A 19,459-nucleotide genomic window follows, 5' to 3' on the forward strand; every position below is an offset into this window, starting at 1 on the left:
ACCGTTTCAGGGGTGGCAAAGATGCAGGGAAACTGAGGCGCTGGTTTACTTACTGTTGGCAGAGTGGAAGATGGTGCAATATTTAGCAAATCAGTCTTAAGCATTTATTAAAAGCAAAAATGTGCATGCCCTTTGAGCTGGCATTTCCACCTTTAGATATACTAGCTTGAAAGCAAAAGGAGGAGGAATTTTTTTTTTTTTTTTTTTTGCTTAGGAATGGTTAAATCAAATGCAATCTGTCTGCACAGTGGGATGCTGTCCAGTTGCTAACAAGAAAGGAATTAGCTTAATACAGTTGATCCTGAACAACGAGGGAGTTAGGAGGGCAGACCTCTGCCCAGTAAAAAATCCACATAGAATTTTTTGGGTGGCGCCTGTGGCTCAAAGGGGTAGGGTGCCAGCCCCATATGCCAGAGGTGGTGGGTTCAAACCCAGCCCTGACCAAAAAAAAAAAAAAAAAAAGGAAAAGGAAAACAAATCCACATATAATTTTTTTTTGGGGGGAGACAGAGTCTCACTTTGTTGCCCTCAGTAGAGTGCTGTGGTGTCATAGCTCACAGCACCTTCAAACTCTTAAGCTCAAGCAAGCCTCTTGCCTTAGCCTCCTGAGTAGCTGGGACTATAGATGCCTGCCACGATGCCCCACTATTTTTAGTGACAGGGTCTCGCTCTTGCTCAGGCTGGTCTCCAACTCCTGAGCTCAAGCAATCCACCCACCTCAGCCTCCAGCATGCAAGGATTGCAGGCCTGAGCTACTACACCTGGCCAAACATATGACTTTTGACTCCCTCAAAACTTAACTACTGATAGCCTCCTGTTGACTGGAAGCCTAATGTACACAGTCAGTGAACACATATTTATTTGTATATCATATGGATTATATGCTGTTCTTCCAGTAAAGCTAGAGAAAGGAAAGTGTTATTAAGAAAATCATAGGGAAAAGAAAACGTATTTACTGTTCATTAAGTCACAGTGGATCACCACTGGGGTGGTGAAGGGCTGCACCAGCTTCGTCTCCACTTGTTGGGTAGGCCAAGGAGGAGGGGGGAGAGGAGGGGTTGGCTGGTGCTCTCTGGGGTGGCGGAGGTGACAGAACATCCTCGGGTGGATGTGGACCCACCCACTTCAAACTGGTGTTGTTTAATAGTCAACTGTACATCCCTTGGAGTCATCCCTTGGAGTGATAAAATGATTTTCATCACTCCAAGATACTTTGTTAACAGCAGGGGTGGGGTGGGGTGGGGTTGGAAAGCAGGTTTCAAAATGATACGTTTTAAGATTCAATTTTTTATTATATTTTTTATTTATTTTTATTTTTTAATTTGTGGCTGGGGCTGGTTTTGAACCCGCCACCTCCAGCATATGGGGCTGGCGCCTTACCCTTTTGAGCCTCAGGCACCACCCTCGATTTTTTTTTTTGAAAATTACTCATCATGAATAGGAAAACATTGCAGAAAGGAAAAACAAATTTTTCTAAAGCTTATATCCCAGGAAAACTATTGGCTGCCTTTGAGGGCCAATATTACAAGGCTGTTAATACCCATTAATGACATTTAAGTCTCTTATGATAAATGTCTGTGTGATAAGTAGGTAAAAACCCAAGGGAAAAAAAGGTAGAGACAGATTCACGTAGAGCTGATTGAAAGCAGAAGGGGACTGACTGGGCAGCACCTGTGGCTCAGTGGGGAGGGTGCTGGCCCCATATACTGAGGGTGGGAGGTTTGAATCGGGTCCTGGCCAAACTGCAACAAATACAGCTGGGCATTGTAGCGGGCACCTGTAGTCCCAGCTACTTGGGAGGCTGAGGCAAGAGAATCGCCTAAGCCCAGGAGTTGGAGGTTGCTGTGAGCTTTGACGTCACGGCCCTCTACCAAGGGCGATAAAGTGAGGCTCTGTCTCTACAAAAAAAGGGGGAGGAGAGGGGACTGATTACATCGCCTTTCCGTGTATTGGGCAATAATGCAATAATAGTCTTTGACTTTAATTTTTAATTTACCCTCTGGGAATTGTGTGGTACTAAAGGCCCAAATCATAGGAACATTTAAATCTCCTGCTGTCTTTCTTTTTTCCATTTGCTCTTTCAGAAGACAGCAGTCATAAAATGACAAGGGCACCAAAGGGAAACGTCACTCTGTTATTGTTTCTCCTCCGCTTTTTGTTATCCCTCCGCCCCCAAATCTCTTATCAGGAAGAACTTCCTCCTCTGCAGAAAAGAAGTTTCTTTAGTGCTGTTGCTTAAAGATTAGTGGTGTGTTTTGCATAAGAAATATTTGTGTGGAAGGGTTTACATTTTCTATCTTTCCCTCAAAAGGCTGACAGAGGAGTAGGTTAACAAAGCGCTGGTAACTGTGAAAACTGTTTGTCTTTGGGGATAAAACTGGAGTTTATTTTATTTTTAAATTTTTTTTAGCCTCAGCCTCCCGAGTAGCTGGTAGTAACAGGTGCCAGCCACAATGCCCTGCTGTTTTTTGTTGCAGTTGTCTGTGCTGTTTTAGCTGGCCGGGGCTGGATTTGAACCAGCCACCCTCCGTATATAGGGTCAGCGCCCCATGGAGTTTATTTCTATAATTTTCCTCTGTAAATTTCCTTCTAACTTCTTGTTTGCTAACATAATTGACTTCCTTTTCTGCTTACATCCTAACTTAGTCTACCACATATCACATTTGTGTTTTTCTTAAGTGATGGATTTTATGCAACTCAATTTTATATAACGGCTTTCTGTTAGTCTGTCTTACCCTCTTTCCATTTCCTACAGAAGTCCCGGAGGCGATATGGGAGCCAAAAAGAAAAAGAAGAAACAGAAGAGAAAAAAGGAGAAACCAAATTCCGGGGACACCAAGTCAGACTCTGCCTCTGATTCCCAGGAGATTAAAATGCAGCAGCCTTCCAAGGTGAGAGCCGTGTTTGATTTTCGCCTCTGTGGTTTCTCCTGCATGAGTGAATTTACACAGCTTAGTGCCCTGTTGGATCAGATGTGTGAGGGTTTTGTTGTGACCCTGCATTGAGTGGCACTGGTAACTGGCGGGAATTCACAGCCTCCTTAAAACTGACTTTGGCACCCAAGTAACTAAGGTACAGTGTGCTTTTGTGTGGATTGTGTACGCCCTGTATTCCCCCCCGCACCCCCACCCCCGGCTCAGTAAATTAGCACTTAATGGATTATAGTTATGAAAGAAAGTCTCAATGTGAGCTTGTTAGGTTTTTTTTGAAGTTGCACTTAATATTTATTCCTTTAAGTTCAGAAGATATTCACATTTTAATTTCTCTGGGTGTCTGTCTAATTACCTGAATAGCACTACACCATCTGGCAGCAGATTTCGGCGAGAGAAGCCGCGGGTAAGTCCTTCGCTGACTTTGAATCAGACCCATCTCCAGCGGCCATCCTTCATTCTATTGCCCAGGGTAGGAAATACCTCCCGTGTTCTCCCTAAAGAAACACCCACTTTAGACCAAACTAGAAACTGTCCAGCTGGGCCCTGTGCTGGCAGATGGCCGGCCGGGCAGAGGGTTGTTGTGCTGGGCGGTTGTCTAGTGGCACAGATGGCAACCACCCTGCCTGTGGAGCCCAGGCCAGGTGCTCTGAGCACTGGGCCTGCGGGAAGCACAAAGCCCTCCTGATGCAAGAATCTCACAGTGAAAGGGGCAGAATTGGCAGGAGAATGAAGTGGAGATGATTTTGATGATTGTAGCGCCACGTAAGTTACCATGGGCAGTGTGCGGTGTCGTGGAAATGGCTTGCGGTGGCATCCAAGACCTTGCTCCTTCCCTTGCCCATGAGCCGTGTGCCCTTGGCCCAGGTGCTGTACCTCCCTCAGCCCATTTCTGTACCTGGGACATGAAGATGACGCCTTCCCCAACTCACAGGGCTGTCGTCAGGTTAAAATTCGATCTGTTTTTTTTTTTTTAATTAAAGATCTTTTACATTATTAAGAAAACACTGTCTGTGGCAGGAATTACCACGATACAGAATTTCGTGGGTTTACATTTTTGTCGTCTTACGCAAAGTTTATACATCACAGGGGGTGAGCCTTGCAGGTGGTTTTGTTGTTGTTGTCCCCTGTTTCACACAAAAGGACCAGGAATCACTGAGAAGGAAAGTACTTACCCCAGTTTTCCCCTGACTCACAGTGAGTGAGAAGAAAAATGGAGTCTTCCTCCCTAGCTTTCAACTTGATTCTCAGGTAATAAGTATTCTCCCCCCTAGACATAATTCTCCAAGGTAGCTTATAGGAGGATACCACCATAAGCTTGCAAAGTATCTTCCAGTTTCTCAGTGTTGCTTCATCAGAGAAACGTGGCACCCTTTATCTACAGTGTGGACATTTCCTATTGCTTCTGTTGTTACCGTCAGCTTCTGCTCTTCCCTTTACCCTGGTAATTTTAAGCCTTTCCCCCCTACCTCTGGTCACTTAGGAGAAACGAGAGCCAGCCAAGGCCGGGGAACTGTTAGCCTTACATGGAGGAGAAATTCTTGTTCTAATTAGGAGCACCTCAACGGTGTCTTAATATGGATTGTTCTCCATTGCATTTTTAAAAACTGGGGCTCTTAAGCTTACCTAGTTGTGGGTAACACTGTAAATCACAGTGGACTACATTTGGAGAATATTCTGGTCTGCATGGAAGAACCAAAATAAAAATGGTATTTGTCTAGATACTTAGTGGTAGAAACCTTGGACATTTTTCCCAAAGTATTAAATTTGGAAAATTATGGGTAAAGAGGACAGTTGATGTTTAGTGTTCTGCCAAAAGCAAGGACGGAAGAAAAAAGGAATACTTCTTACCTAGGAGTACAGGAGTGGGGAGTTCATGCAGGGCTGGTGTGCGTTCTCACCTTTGGGAACGTGTGTGGGTCTCTTCCCCAACTGGTGCAGCTCTGGAAGGTAAAAGTCTGGGTGTGAGAATTTATTATAGCTGGCCAGGCGCGGTGGCTCACACCTATAAATCCCTGTACTTGGTGAGGCCAAGGCAAGAGGATCTCTTGAGTCCAGGAACTCAAGTCTGTAGTGAGCTATGATGATGCCACTGCACTAGAGCCTGGGCAACAGAGCAAGACCCTATCTCTAAAAAAAATAATAATAATAATTGTTAGTAATATCATAGCTGAGTTTCCCTTACTACTTTGTCACTGTGGGTTTGGAAATTATGCTCATTTGAATCTACTCTCAGATAGGATTTAAATAGTCAGTATTTTAAGAGTGGTCATTTTGTGGAGAGTGCTGGTCTACCTGTGGAGGATGATTAGGTAGCATGTAAACCACTCTGAGGTTGTCTTCATGGAATTGGTCATTTAGTTTCGGCATTGGCTCCTTTGGAACAAAGATGCTTATTCGTGTCTGTGGCAAAATAGTTTGAGTTTGATATATTAGTGTTAGAAGATTTAACTCAGAAATCAGGAAAGAAAAATTACCATAACAAACTCAATGTGAATACTATAGATTTTTTTTTTTTTTTTTGAGATGAAGTCTCACTGAGTTGCCCTGGGGTTGAGTGCCCTGGCGTTATAGCTCAAGGCAACCTCAAACTCTTGGGCTCAAGTTGTCCTTCTTGCCTCAACCTCCCGGGTAGCTAGGGCTACGGGTACCCACCCGCAACACCTGACTATTTTTAGAAACAGGGTCTCACTCTTGCTCAGGCTGATCTTGAACTCCTGAGCTCAAGCAATCCACCTGCCTCAGCCTCCCAGAGTGCCCATTACAGGTGTGAGCCACCACATATAGATATATTTTTCTAAGACTGGGCTGTATCTTGTCTTTTTAAACTGATGCTTGTTTAGGCCTTATTAGTTGAAATATGCTGTGATCTCAGTTCCTATTTAGCTTATGGGTCTCCTGATAGATAGTGTTGGTGGCGTTTAAATAGTTTTAAATTTCCTTTTGTTAGAAATTAGTTACTTTTAATGTTGGAGACTCAAAAGAGACCGAAGCAAAATAAATAATCCCCAAATACAATAAATTAGAAGAGAAATACTTTGTTAACTTTGTGTCATTAAGATATGAGCCTTTTGTACACAGGGAAGCTAAGGTGGGAGGACTGCTTGTGCTTATGAGTTCGAGACCACCCTGAGTAAGATCAAGACCCCATCTCTACTAAAAATAGAATAACTAGCTGGGCTTGGTGGTGGGCACCTATAGTCCCAGCTATTTGAGAGGCTGAGCAAGCAGGAAGATTGCTTGAGCCCAGGAGTTTGAGGTTGCTGTGAGCTAGGCTAACACCACAGCACTCTAGCCCAGGCAACAGAGTAAGACTGTGTCTCAAACAATAAATAAATAAAAAGATATGAGTCTTATCATCTTGATCCCAGTGAAAATATAAGATAAACAGCTTACACAAACCATGGCAGTCCTGCGTTATGCTGTTAGATTTCTAAGTGGGGACATTAAAACTTTAACCTGCCTCCACTTAGCCTTCAGGACTCAAGTTTCCTGCCAGGGTTCCGGTGTCAAGAACCCTAAGAAAACCCAGTGAAAAATGTAACCACAGGACAGTCTGTATTAAGTAAACTCTATTCTGTGTCAGATGAGTCAGCTTCCCAGGTTAAAATGATTTGCTCCAGACCCCAGACTTCAGACTCCAAGTTGAGCGTAAGTCCAACGTCACCGTTTACAAACCCCTGGGGGTCAGGTGTACCTTTTGTTGGTGTCCTTGGCGTGTTAATACACTGCAAAGCCTAAGGGCTCTGATGGTTCTGTTACCCACTTCCGAACTGCGGCGAAGAATATTTTTTGTATGGTATCAAAATCCTACAACTTCTTGGTCATTTTGCACATCAGAAAAAGTCACTGATTTCCACATCCAGTCCCCTGCACTGTCCTCTCCTATCTAGTTCAGTCTCGTGTTCTGTGAGTTATCACATTATTTGGGGAGTTTTAAAAAGATCCAAGGAATCTTTAAGAGAGATGGGAATATTGGCTTTAAGAAAGGAACTTTAGAGTTTAAAGGTACTATTTGTTTTGTGCACTGAGAAAGTGATTTACCAAAAAAGGAGGCTGGTTTCCAACACGTGGGGTGGGAACAACCGGCTGTGGTTGCCAAGGACCTGACTTTACAGAGGAAACGGCTCTTCCTTCTGGCTGGAGGGCTGTCTCTAGAGGAGGATCAGGGGGTACCCAGGAGGAAGGGGCTTGGAGAAAGCTTTCCTTTCTTGATCATTTCCTTTCCAGCTCATCCAGCTCAGCACTAAGTTCAGATTTCTTTTTTGTTTTTCTTTAAATGAACTAGAATTTCCCCGGTCTGCCTAGTTTTCATTCTGGAAGTTACTGCCCTCGTCCCCGCATTGCTTCTGCAGAATGTCCTCCCTGACAGTGCCCAAGGCTGGTGGCTGCCTGGCTGCTGTGTGACACTAGTGCACGCATTGCATGTCACGCCTACGGCTTCTGCCCCCAGAGGAGGGACGCTGGGAACCCCTCACAGGTGGATGGAAGGCAACAGCCAAAAGCACTTCCATTTCCTTTAAGTTCCCCAAACTGCCAGAGCCCCATTAAAACTATAAAACTGTTGTTTTCTTTGAGAGAATGTGTTCGCTTATATTTTTGTGTGTAACACACTTGAGCCTGTGGCCTTGCCCAGTCTTGGGAGGATTGCTAGTTTGTAGGTCCAGTAGGCTCCCAGGCAGACACAGGTTGAAGGGCAGTGGCACCCTTCTCATGGTTTGTGTCTCTGTCTCGGCTCTCGTAGAATCCCACCATCCCAATACAGAAGCTGCAGGATATCCAGAGAGCAATGGAGCTGTTATCCGCGTGCCAGGGCCCGGCCAGGAGCATTGATGAGGCCGGAAAACACAGATACCAGTTCTGGGACACACAGCCGGTACCCAAACTAAGTAAGCTATCTGCTATTTTTTTTTCTTTTTTTCCTAGAAGCGAAACAGAATGAACAAATAATAAACCACAAAAGAGACTTTACTTCACATATATCATTGGTTCAAAATTTACCCCAAAATAGAAATATTCTTTTTTAATATATTTACTTTCTAAACTATATACTTAATATATATACTTTTTAAAATATAAATAGTCTAATTCTTGTCCCTATAAATAAAGACATTTTGAAACATTGAAGTCTTAAAAATCTGTGTAATAGAAGGATTTTCCCCCCCTCATTCTTGTCTTCTGAGTTTCATGGAGTTGTTTTTCCTATGTATGAATCTTTAGTAGTTTTACTTCTCAGTTATTCCAAAAGACTAAAACAATTTGCTCGATTTCACTTTACCAAAATGGCACTTTTTGAAGTATTTATCAGTGGGATTCTGAGCACTCACCAGTGGTGTTAATTAATATCTGTTAAATCTCATCAGTGTTTTGCGTTAGTGTGGACACAGTAGCGTCCCCAGGTTCCAGCTTCATAAGGGAACCAGGATACCTGTGAAGGCCTTGGAAGGGCTCTGGGTCCCAGGGGAAACCGCCACAGGCCTCTTCTGCGCCTGCTTCGTCACATTTCACTTGGACTTTGACCAGTGAAGTTGCCACAATTGTACTTTATTCCTCTTTTACATTGAGAAAAAAAAAATTGATGTTACAGATGCCATAAGAATGTTCGGAAATGAACCATACCCTACACCCACTGCCTTGTCCTGTGCATATGTGAAGATAGAGTATTGTGTCATTATTTCTGTTCTTTTTCTCTTTCGATGGTTCCAGTTCTAGACTCTGTATCTTATGAAGGATTAATTGCCATCCAAAACGTATAACAACTCAGCTGTAGACACATAACCCGTTTTAACAGATGTAAATCTGGGATCACTCGCTCTCTGCACCCTCACCTGTTGGTTTGCAAACTTGTGTAAAGCTGTCATGTAGTTAAAAAGAACGTACTTCTGAGTGGGAAAGAAAGAAGAGAAAAAGGATCTTGGCTTGCCCTTTTTCTCAGGCTTTAGAAATGTCTTCGTTTATGGAGGAAGATTCCCTAGGAGGGAGTGACAGAGATTTTGGTGACACTGAGTCGAGTGACCATTAGCTAAAGGCTTCAATGCATTGATCTAAGCAAGTCGGATCTAGCCCAGGGCTTCCTGGAGGGCTGCAGGCTCGCCCTGGGGAGAGGAAAGCCCCGTCTAGCCAGCACGGAACCCCGGGGCACTTTGTGGGAAGATGGCCGGGTGGTCCTGTTCCTGGCCCTTCCCTACCTTGTGTGGTTCTCTAGTTCTTGAGTTCTCGGGGGGCACCTCAGCACAGTTGAAGCCAGAACAGGTAGGGAGACCCGGTTGGTGGGGGGTGAGTGAGCCTGAGGTCAGGGAGAACATCGAGAAGTCAGGGAGACACTGCCTCTCTGTGTCTGCCCATCCCCAGCACTGGTCCAGCTCAGTCCAAACACATGTGTCCAGAACTACTTGCTTGGGGTTGTCCCAGGGATGCTGTGTGACAGCCACACTGTATGTAGAGGTCATGGGGATTCTATATGGGGGTAACCAGGAGTTTGTCCATTTGGGCTGACATGAGGAAGCCCAGGATATCTTGGGGAGATTTTGTGTGGGGGTGGGGTGGGAGGAGACAAGAGTAACCAAGTTGGGGATTAAGAAGGAAGATTGCTGGTACAAAGTCTGTGACTTTTCCCTGAAGGAAGGTTCTATGATGGAAGAACTGGGCCCTGAGGGGCCTTCATACAGCTGGTGTTTGTTGAGTGTCTTTTATTGAGCACTGGGGTCTGTAGCATAGCTGGGAAACCACAGCAGAAAAGTAGGACAGAAGGTGGCCAGCAGGGCATGGAGGGAGGGCCGACGAGGTAGGACAAAGCTTTGGGCATGGAAAGATGGCATGAGAAGTCCACGTGTAAGCTCTCGGCTGAGAATTCCATGGAAGGCCGTGGTGAGGCCAGCAGTGGTCACACAGGAGGCCAGGATCTATTCCCACCGCATCGATCAGGGAGCTCTGCAGAGAATGAACTGGAAAAAGGTGACATGATAGAAATCATGAGAGATTGCGATGGCCTTGGCAGTGCTATGAGCAGTACACACAGGCTGAAGCAAACAGCCTAGAAATTGATTTTAGGTTTTGCTGGAAAGAAGGAGCAGAGATCACTGCAGCCCTTCCCCCTAGTTTGTTGAAATGAGAATGGAAGGAGGACCTCCTCAGGCTGAGGCATCAAGCCCACATTGGTTACGATGCGGGATGAGTCCACATCGTTAGGGTTGAGACTCAGAACTCACCGTAGTTCTGTTCTGAATTGTCCTCTCTGTCCCTGGGGAACAAAGTAGTTCCCCTTTTACTTAATGGGTGACTTAGCAGTTACTCCACAGCACTACCTCGCTTTCTTGTTTCAACTAGAAGGAGCTGAAATGAAAGCATCTTTTTAAAGATCGTATTAAGCCCAAGGCCTGAAGCCCGAGTTGGTTTGGGTCACTGACCGTTGGGGATAATTTAATACCTCTCCTCTGTCTCTCCCCGTCCAGATGAAGTCATAACATCTCACGGTGCAATTGAACCGGACAAAGACAACGTGCGCCAAGAACCGTACTCTTTGCCCCAGGGCTTCATGTGGGACACCTTAGACTTGAGTAACGCAGAAGTGGTGAGTAAAACCTTGGACTTCATCCCCTGCGTTCGCAGAGACAGCTCTGAGCTGCTTCTGAGCACCACGGATGGGACTCTTGTTTTACCTTGTAGCTCAAGGAGCTGTACACGCTGCTCAATGAGAACTACGTGGAAGACGACGACAACATGTTCCGTTTCGACTACTCGCCCGAGTTCCTGCTGTGGTGAGTCCCGCTGCGCCCGGGAGCTGGACAGGGCGTGGGCTGGGAGCTCCCGTGTCTGTTCCCGCGTACGTGGACCCTCAGTGGTGCCTGTTTTTCTTGTCCTCCCCAACTTCAGGGCTCTGCGTCCCCCAGGCTGGCTCCTCCAGTGGCACTGTGGGGTCAGAGTGTCTTCAAATAAGAAACTGGTGGGGTTCATAAGCGCCATCCCAGCAAACATCCGGATCTATGACAGGTACGTGTCAAAGCTCGTCCATGCCAGTTTGTGTGTTTCTTTTCTAAAAATTGGAAAAGTTCTTTAAAAATGACTTAGTACAAGCTGTTGTTCATGGGGCAGGCTGTGCATGGCGGGTGGAGGGGGGCGATGAAGGCTGTAAGGGATCCTCTGTTCAGTTTAGCTGTTAATTAGTAAAGAAAAATAATCTTTGAGAGGCCAAGGTAGGTAGATTGCTTGAGATTAGGAGTTCAAGACCAGCCTGAGCGAGAGCAAGACCTTATTTCTGCTAAAAATAGAAAAACTAGCCAAGTGTTGTGGCACGTGCCTATAGTCCCAGCTACTCGGGAGGCTGAGGGCGGAAGATGGCTTGAGCCCAGGAGTTTGAGGTTCCTGTGAGCTATGATGTCATGGCATTCTACCCAGGGTTGATAGAGTGAGGCTCTGACTCAAAAGAAAACAAGGAAAGAAAAATAATCTTGGACTTTGAACCCCTAAAAAGCACAATGGTCTCCCCCTCTGTCACTGTTCCTCTATCTTTGCCTCTCTCTTCCTCTGAATTTCATGCATGCACATACATGTATGTATTATATATACACTTACATACGTATACATGTGTGTATGTACGTATCAGAATGAATAAAGCCGTAATAGGTATTTCAGGCTTATTTCTGGAAGAATATACTTACGAAAATTTTTAGGAGGGCTAAACACTTCCTCTCCATGGCATAAGAATGTTGCATTTTGCTCTGTATCTCCAGCCCCGAAAGTCAGAGATCTAAATTTACATGTAGTTTATTTACTGCTGAAAGTCTTTGATCTTGAGGAATACTGTGTCCCAGAGCAGAGCCACAGAAGCAGACTTTGGGGGTCGGGTTGACTGACTTACTGTAGCTTACTGTAGCTCAGAAAGGTACCAGCTCTGGTCTGGTCAGCCCAGGAAGCCTGGCGGTTTGTGTCATACTCCAGAGCAATGTCATAGTAGATTCTGTGCCAGGATGACCCACTTAGTACCATAATTATATATATTATAGAAAAAAACATACAGAAACTTTAAGAGGCACATCTGTTCTGATTTCTAAACTGAAAACTTGGAAAGGACCAGAATGCTAAAATGTATTCAGCACAAGTGGGTTTGAGCCTCTAGTCATTGTGGCAGGCGAATATGGAACCGTCTTTCAATCTAAATTTGCAAAGTAGCTAAATGGTAGGCTGTTTTTCTTAAATATTGTGTTAAAGGGTAACTCTCATGCTCTCAAGCCTCTGAAATGTTACAGCTGTGGTCTTATTTTTTTAAAATGTGTTCATCTTGGGTTGGCCCTAACTTTAAACATCTTCATTTCTTAGTGTGAAGAAGATGGTCGAAATCAACTTTCTTTGCGTTCATAAGAAACTGAGATCGAAGCGGGTAGCCCCGGTGTTAATCCGAGAGATAACCAGAAGGGTGAACCTGGAGGGAATCTTCCAGGCTGTATACACAGCCGGCGTTGTTCTGCCTAAGCCGGTGGCCACGTGCAGGTAATCACTCCCCGTCCCTTGGTCAAATCTTCCCCTTGCCAAATGTGTTGAGCCCCACTACCTTTTGCTAGAAGTGTTATTCTCCGCAGGTGTAACTCAGAGGGATTGTGTCCTTTGTCGGTAGCAGAGAGCTTAAAACCACCAAGTCTTATTCTTTCCAGTGTCTCCTACAGCCACTTGGTGATTTTAAAAAAAAAAAAAAGTTTATAACATTTTCCTGCTAATTCATGATGCTGGATCTAGACTTCTTTGTCTAGTCCTTGTAAAGACTAGTGCTGTCCCTGCATGGCAAACCCGAGGGAATTGTGATCTTGAAACTTCAGACCATTTTCTTCAACATTGTACCATTGTCTTTTTTTTGTTTGTTTGTTTATTTGTTTTTTGAGACAGACTCTCACTTTGTCACCTTTGGTAGAATGCTGAGGCATCATAGCTCATAGAAACCTCTCTATAGCTGGGATTACAGGCGCCCACCACAACACCTGACTATTTTTTGTTTGTTTGTTTAGCAGGCCCTGGCCAGGTTCGAACCCACCAGCCCCAGAACATGTGGCCGGCGCCCTAACCACTGAGCTATGGGCGCCCAGCCAACATCATACATTTTCTTTAATCCCGGCACTCACTCTGCTGCTGTGCTTTGCAGCACGACCAGACTGTTCTAAAAGTCTGATAAGCATCACTGAATAGGCTCCAGATGGACTTGTTTGCTCAGAGTAAGAAGAAGTGGTTAGCTTTGCTTTTACGACTTCCTCTGCTCTCCTCATGCTTTCAAAGGTTATTCCAATGAGGAAATGATGGGACCGCCACTGGACCAACCTGTTTCCAAAACATCAGAAAGAGCTTATTCCCCCCCACTGATGTTACTGTCCCAAATAGGATGAAACTTGAAATAAACACAGTATAAAAAGTAATGCTGTAAAATTACTATATCCTATGATGATACTTATAAGTAAATAGAATAAAAGACTTCACAAGTATATTTTATTACAAATCATTGATCCCAGTACCCAAACCGGAATCACTTGAAATATTCAAGCTCTTCCTTAAAACCTTGTTTTCTTTGATGTATACTCTTTTCTTTGGTGTACATTTTGGTGCAGACATGAAGACTACTAATTTAGAGGAGCTTTTTTCACGTTTTCAAAGTTTTGGGTTTGCTTTTTGTAGAATCAGTGACGATGATTAAATACTTGCAAAGCTGGACATAATTTGTATTTCTTTTGCAAGGTTAAGACTCCTTTTGAGTGAAAGAGAGGAAAGGTCACAAACTCCAAAGGAACATAACTAAGAATGAAAGATATATTTTAGAGATTAAAAAATTGATAAATTCAGTGCATAGGAAGAAGGCCACCCCTGTGCCAGGCACCATGTAAGAATTCAGTAAATGCTTGCATAACAGCAGAGCTGAGACAGAGTAAAAACTTGTAGTGCTAGAAATCAGATTTTAAAACCTTTATTGTTTTCCAGATACTGGCATCGATCACTAAACCCCAGAAAATTGGTGGAAGTGAAATTTTCTCACTTGAGTAGAAATATGACTTTGCAGAGAACAATGAAGCTATACAGACTGCCGGATGTAAGTAAGAATGATTTGTCCTTTTTTGAAGCTGTAACAACTGAACCTTTTAATGCAGAAAAGAATTATTCACAGGAGTCTAAAAACCGAGTCTTGCGTCCATGAAAGTGAATGTTAGCTAACGAGACTGCCTAGAATTCAGGAGCTAGAAAAGGAGGGAGTTCATTTGGAAATACCAGAGTGGTATTTCTATAAAGGCTTTTCAAGTTCTTCAGTTTGCAGTTGGATGAGATTGAACTTGAGACAAGTTAAGTTTTGAAATTTGGAGTACTTATGGTGTGTTAAGTCAGAGGGGAGAAAATTTCAGGCTGTGGTTGATTTCTTAAGACATTGAAAGTACGGAATTAAGTTTAGAGGAGAGACCCAGGGAAAGGAAATAATATCTCATTAAATTATCCAAAATAATATTAAATAATTATGAGATAATTATTCATCTATTATCTAAAGCAATAGATTAGGTTAAAGCTAGTCTATTGCTTTTTAAACCAGCAAATTCCCAATATGAAAAGTTGTCCCTCTTACTAGGGAAAACTTAAATGTGCTTTCCGGTCTTAGCTTTATTTAGGGCTTGGATGATGTATTAGTTATTATCTATTGGTGTGTATCAAATCACAAACTGAACAGCTTAAAACAACATTTATCATTGCATGGGTTCTGTGAGTCAGGGACCGAAATACACCTGAGCTGAGTTCTCTGCTTCAGGGTCCCTTGTGAAGCTGCCACCAGGGTGTCACCCAGTGCTGAGGTCTCACCTGAAACTTGACCCAGGAAGGGGGCACTCTCGAGTGCATGTGGTTGTTGGCAGGAGGAGTTCCTTGCTGGCTGGTGGACCAGAGGCCTCAGTTCTTTGCCAAGTGGGCATCTGCTGGGCATGGCAGCTTGTTCAATGAGGGACAGCATTTGCTAGCAAGGCAGACATCAGAAACTTATGTAAGCAGTTCATGAAAGTGACATCCAGTCACTGTTGCTGTTTCTGTTGGTTTAAAGCAAATCACAGGTCCCACCCACGTGCCATAGGAGCAGGTCACACAAGGTGTCGCTCCAGAGGAGGGGTTGCTAAGAGCCATCTTAGAATCTGTCTGCTACACATGGGATTTTTTTGTTTGTTTGTTTGAAGCATTGCTCTATGCAAATTGAAATCAAAACCTTGAGCATGCCTACTTTTTTCACTGCGGGCTAATGGAACTCTACTTCAGTGTCCTCAAATTTCAGTTTCTTAAACCTAAAGCAATCTAGCTTATGTGGCTGCCCAACGTGGAATGAGGAATGAACCTTCGTACCTGTCACTGGTTTACGGAGGAGTTCAAAGTATTGTTGACTTCTTTTGTCTAATAGACTTTATATTTGTGTACCAGGATCAATCCACTCTTGGGCAAGAAGGTCTTGAGAAGTTGGGAGTAAGTCGCTGCTTGGGCAGCTGGCTGTGCAGCTGCTCTCTGGCGTCTGACTTGGTGCTAGCCCAGACTCCTTGCATAGCAGTCCAATTCCAGCCACATGGTTGTAGTGCCCGCCTTTTGTTCCCCCAATGAATTGAAATTTATAAAGTGCTTTCCAATATACTGTTCATATTTTCACAATTTTTTGAAGTCAGTACTTCTTAATCCCCATTATGCAGATGAAAAAACTGAGGCTTATGAAGGTTGACGTTGAAACAAGTGCACAGGACTAATCAGTAAGACTCGGGGCTGCAAGCCCCAGACTGCTCTGTTTCCTCGTCCCATCCCTTCGCTTCTGCTGTCCCCCCAGCCCACCCCTGGCGGGGCACCATCCACCAAGTGTCTCCCTGTGCATTCATTCCAGCGTGGGGCCCAGCAGCTTTCCCGGGTTTGTTCCGGTCTCTTTCCCCCCTTTAACTCATAAGAAAGGAAAATGAAGAGTAAACACTAGGGGACAAGAGAGGTGACAAGGTGCTAACAAGCTTCCTGGGTGTCTGCCTCTTGAATCAAAGCTGGACACTGCAGCATGTGCGAGACCTTCTCGCTGTCTCCCCTAGGCCCACTGCCAGAAGTCCAGTCATTTAAAAACCACGTTTGTATCGTTCAGTGTGAAAACAACCTATCGCATGCAACTTTTGCTCTGTGGATGAATCCCATCTTCAGATTCTTCGCTGCTGTCTTTGTGGAGTGTGCCTGCTTTGAGTCTTCTTCACGGGCTTCTAGGTAGAGGGGCTGATGTTCCTGTGGCCAGTGTTATGCTGGATGTTTAATACCTACAGTCTCCTTTACTATTCTAACTGTCACAGGAGGTGGTAAAATCCCTTATTATAGAAGAGGACATTGAACCTCAAGACTGCCTTGCCCAGAGCCTAGTGGCCAGAAGCAGAGCTATCTGAGGCCTATACCATTAGCCCCTATTATCTAAAATACTAAGGATTCCCAAGAATCACATCTCACTGTATCTCCCTATCCTTTTAATACTGTTTTTTGTTTTTTAAGAAACAGGGTCTTGCTCTTTCCCCCTCCGACTGGAATACGGTGGTGTAATCATACTGCAGCCTCCAACTCCTGGGCTCAGGTGATCTGTCTCAGCCTCCCCAGTGACAGGGGTACAGGTGCCTGCCATAATGCCCAGCTAATATTTTTATAGAGTTGGGGCCTTGCTACATTGCCTAGGCTGGCCTCCAATTCCTGAGTTCAAGTGATCCTTCTGCCTCCTAAGGTGTTATTTTTTTGTTGTTGGTTTGTTTTTAATTTGGCATGAAATCTACACCAGAGCCCTAGCACTGGGCTGCAAGAAGGACATGTCCTCAGTCCCATAGGCGTTCTGTATCTCATTCTGTCTGTATATTTAGTGGCATTCTGTGATATTTTTTTTAGCATTTTAACATTCTACTGCTCCTTTTTTAATCCTGTAAGTCACCATAGTCACCGCTTCCGTGTCTGCTCTGGAATCTTGGCTCCAAAACAGTTCACACCACATCCTCTGACAGATGACACCGCTTGTGTGTTTCCGCAGAGCTCTGAGCCTTATTTCCTCACGCTCTTGCGAACAGATTTTATGCAGACTTCAGTATACACAGAGGCCAGCGAATAATGGGTATTAGCTGCCCATGGGAAAGGATATCTGAGTCAGATACAGAGTTTGTTAACAAAAGAAGATTTTCTCACTTACTGGAAATGTTTCTTTGCCTTTTTTTTTTTTTTTGAACTCTCAGAAAACACGAGCACTTCACTCTATGATGATAAAGAAGGTGATCAGTTTTATCTAAGCCTAACGGTCTTCCCACTTGTTCCTGAAGACAACAGCTGTATTTTGAGTGTTTATTTCACAGTTTTAAAATGGTTTCATTCTTTTATAGATTTTTTTAGTGATAGCCAGTCAGCAAAAGACTCTTCTTCCTATTTTATGTCCTCGCTCCTTTAATGCTTTTGTAAAAACTAGTTTGAAGTGCTTGTAGATTGCCAAGTTCATGATGCTTCCTGTTTTTCCGCACTGTGTCACTGAGTCTTCCTTGTCTAGATTCTACTAGTTATTTTTCTCACCTTCAAACACATAAGACAGCAATTCTCCAAGTGTGGCCCAGGGATCCCTGGAAGTCCCCGAAATCTTGGAATCTGTGAAGTCCCCCTATCATATTAATGTTAGAAGATAATTTGCTGTTTCACTTATATTTTCTTACAATTGTATGATAAATTCCCCCCAGAGGATGTTTGCTTATGTATTGTTTTATTTTAAAATGCTCTCAGCTCTAATTTCTAATATGATATGAGTGGATACATGTAACCCACATAAGCAAAGCTCTTTGTGGGGTACTCAATACTTAGTAAGAGTGGGCCGGGCATGGTGGCTCAGGCCTGTAGTCCTAGCACTGTGGGAGGCTGAGGAGGGTGGATCACTTGAGCTCAGGAGTTCAAAACCAGCCTGAGCAAGAGCAGGACCCTATCTCTACTAAAAATAGAAAAACTAACCAGGTGTAGTGGTGGCCAATTGTAGTCCTAGTTACTCAGGACGGTGAGGCAAGACCATAGCTCAAGCCCAAGTTTGAGGTTGCTGTGAACTGTGACACTATGGCTACCTACCCAGGGTGATAGAGTGAGTCTCTGTGTTAGAAAAATAAAATTTAGAGTAGAAAGGGATCCCAAGACAGAAGTACTTAAGAACCATTGCTTTAAGAATGTATGCTGGGCTAAAGCTATGTTGCTTTTAGTGATTGTATTGTGTGGCTATTCAATGAATGAGAATTGTGCTCCAGAAGAATATTTTGCTCTAGAAAGAAGGTGCTAAGCTTTGTTTTCATTTCTGAATATTTTCTATTAACAGATTCCATATATCCTGTTGCTTTCATAAATTAATCTAATTGATACTGTTAATTGTTACTGAACCAGTAACAAAAGAACAAATATTCTGATACTGAGAAAGACTTTTTAAAATTTATCAAATAAAGTCTGCCTCATAGCAGAAATACCTTTTTTTTTAGACAGAGCCTCAAGCTGTCACCCTGGGTAGAGTGCTGTGGCATCATAGCTCACAGCAACCTCCAACTCCTGGGCTCAAGCGAGTCTCCTGCCTCAGCCTCCCAAGTAGCTGGGACTCCAAGTGCCCGCCAGAACACCCGGCTATTTTTTGGCCCGGGCTGGATTCGCACCTGCCAGCTCTGGTGTATATGGCTGGTGCCCTAGCCTCCTGAGCTACGGGTGCCGAACCCAGAAATACTTTTCAAAACAATGGCATTTTATATTTTATGTGGCTTCCATCTTCCTACTAGCTTTTAGAAATGCATATTTATGTCACTTATTTCCACTTGGGACCTGCATGTTTCTGACTCAGCTTTGAGAGTCACAAAAACATTAAAAATATGAATTGTGTATTAAATATAAAGGACTTAAATTCTCAAAATATAGATTATTAATTGGTATTTTAGCTACAATACTATATATTTATAGACGACATAATTTTAAAGTATTTAGAGCTCAGTTGGGGCAGAAAAGGTAGAGTAGCAATATTTATGTACAAGTTGTTTATCTCTTAAAATGTGTCTAATGTTTCTCCAAGGAAAAATAGAATTTACTAGAAAGCATGAAAGTGTATTTCTCAGCTTTTAAGTTTTTTGTTGGGTTTTCTTATTTTTCGTCTCCAGAGCCCTGGTATCTGGAGAAGTTCTAGAGCGTCGAGTAATGCCAGGATCTTTTTTGATTCAAATGGGGACCTATCCTGACCCCCAGGCTTTCTGTCCTTACCGCCTAATTTCAAAATGATAAAGCTCCAGGCTGGCTATTGAAATGCCCCCTGATGACCTTTAGTCAAAAGACATGGCAGGAGAGGCAGGGCCGGTACTCGGCAGTCATTTGCCTTTAGAAAACCCTTGGCTGGTAAATGTGGACATTCCCATCTGGCCTAGTGTGATTTATTCTCAAAAGAACAAAATTGCTACACTTATTACAGGCTATTACTGAAATAAAACAAGTTTCTCAACTGTGTGTTCAAAACATCAGATGAACTCTCAGAAAACACGAGCACTTCACTCTAT

General features: G+C 43.7%; 1 protein-coding gene across 3 annotated transcripts in view; it reads left to right on the top strand.

The window, feature by feature from the left end:
• The window catches only part of NMT2 (N-myristoyltransferase 2), a 44,609-nt gene that overhangs the window by 17,394 nt on the left and 7,756 nt on the right, over nt 1-19,459 (top strand). For 2 of the 3 annotated variants that reach the window (XM_012803377.1, XM_023511435.1), the window contains exons 2-9: nt 2,756-2,891; nt 3,294-3,336; nt 7,675-7,819; nt 10,382-10,500; nt 10,596-10,687; nt 10,803-10,919; nt 12,246-12,416; nt 13,884-13,992. In XM_012803377.1, coding sequence (XP_012658831.1) covers nt 2,756-2,891; nt 3,294-3,336; nt 7,675-7,819; nt 10,382-10,500; nt 10,596-10,687; nt 10,803-10,919; nt 12,246-12,416; nt 13,884-13,992 — 932 coding nt within the window. The remainder of the gene's footprint in view (nt 1-2,755; nt 2,892-3,293; nt 3,337-7,674; nt 7,820-10,381; nt 10,501-10,595; nt 10,688-10,802; nt 10,920-12,245; nt 12,417-13,883; nt 13,993-19,459) is intronic. The other variant, XM_003786792.3, reaches the window with a different exon arrangement.

Source organism: Otolemur garnettii, unplaced genomic scaffold, assembly GCF_000181295.1.
Source record: "Otolemur garnettii isolate 467f Iridium unplaced genomic scaffold, OtoGar3 scaffold00019, whole genome shotgun sequence".
NCBI lineage: Eukaryota > Metazoa > Chordata > Mammalia > Primates > Galagidae > Otolemur > Otolemur garnettii.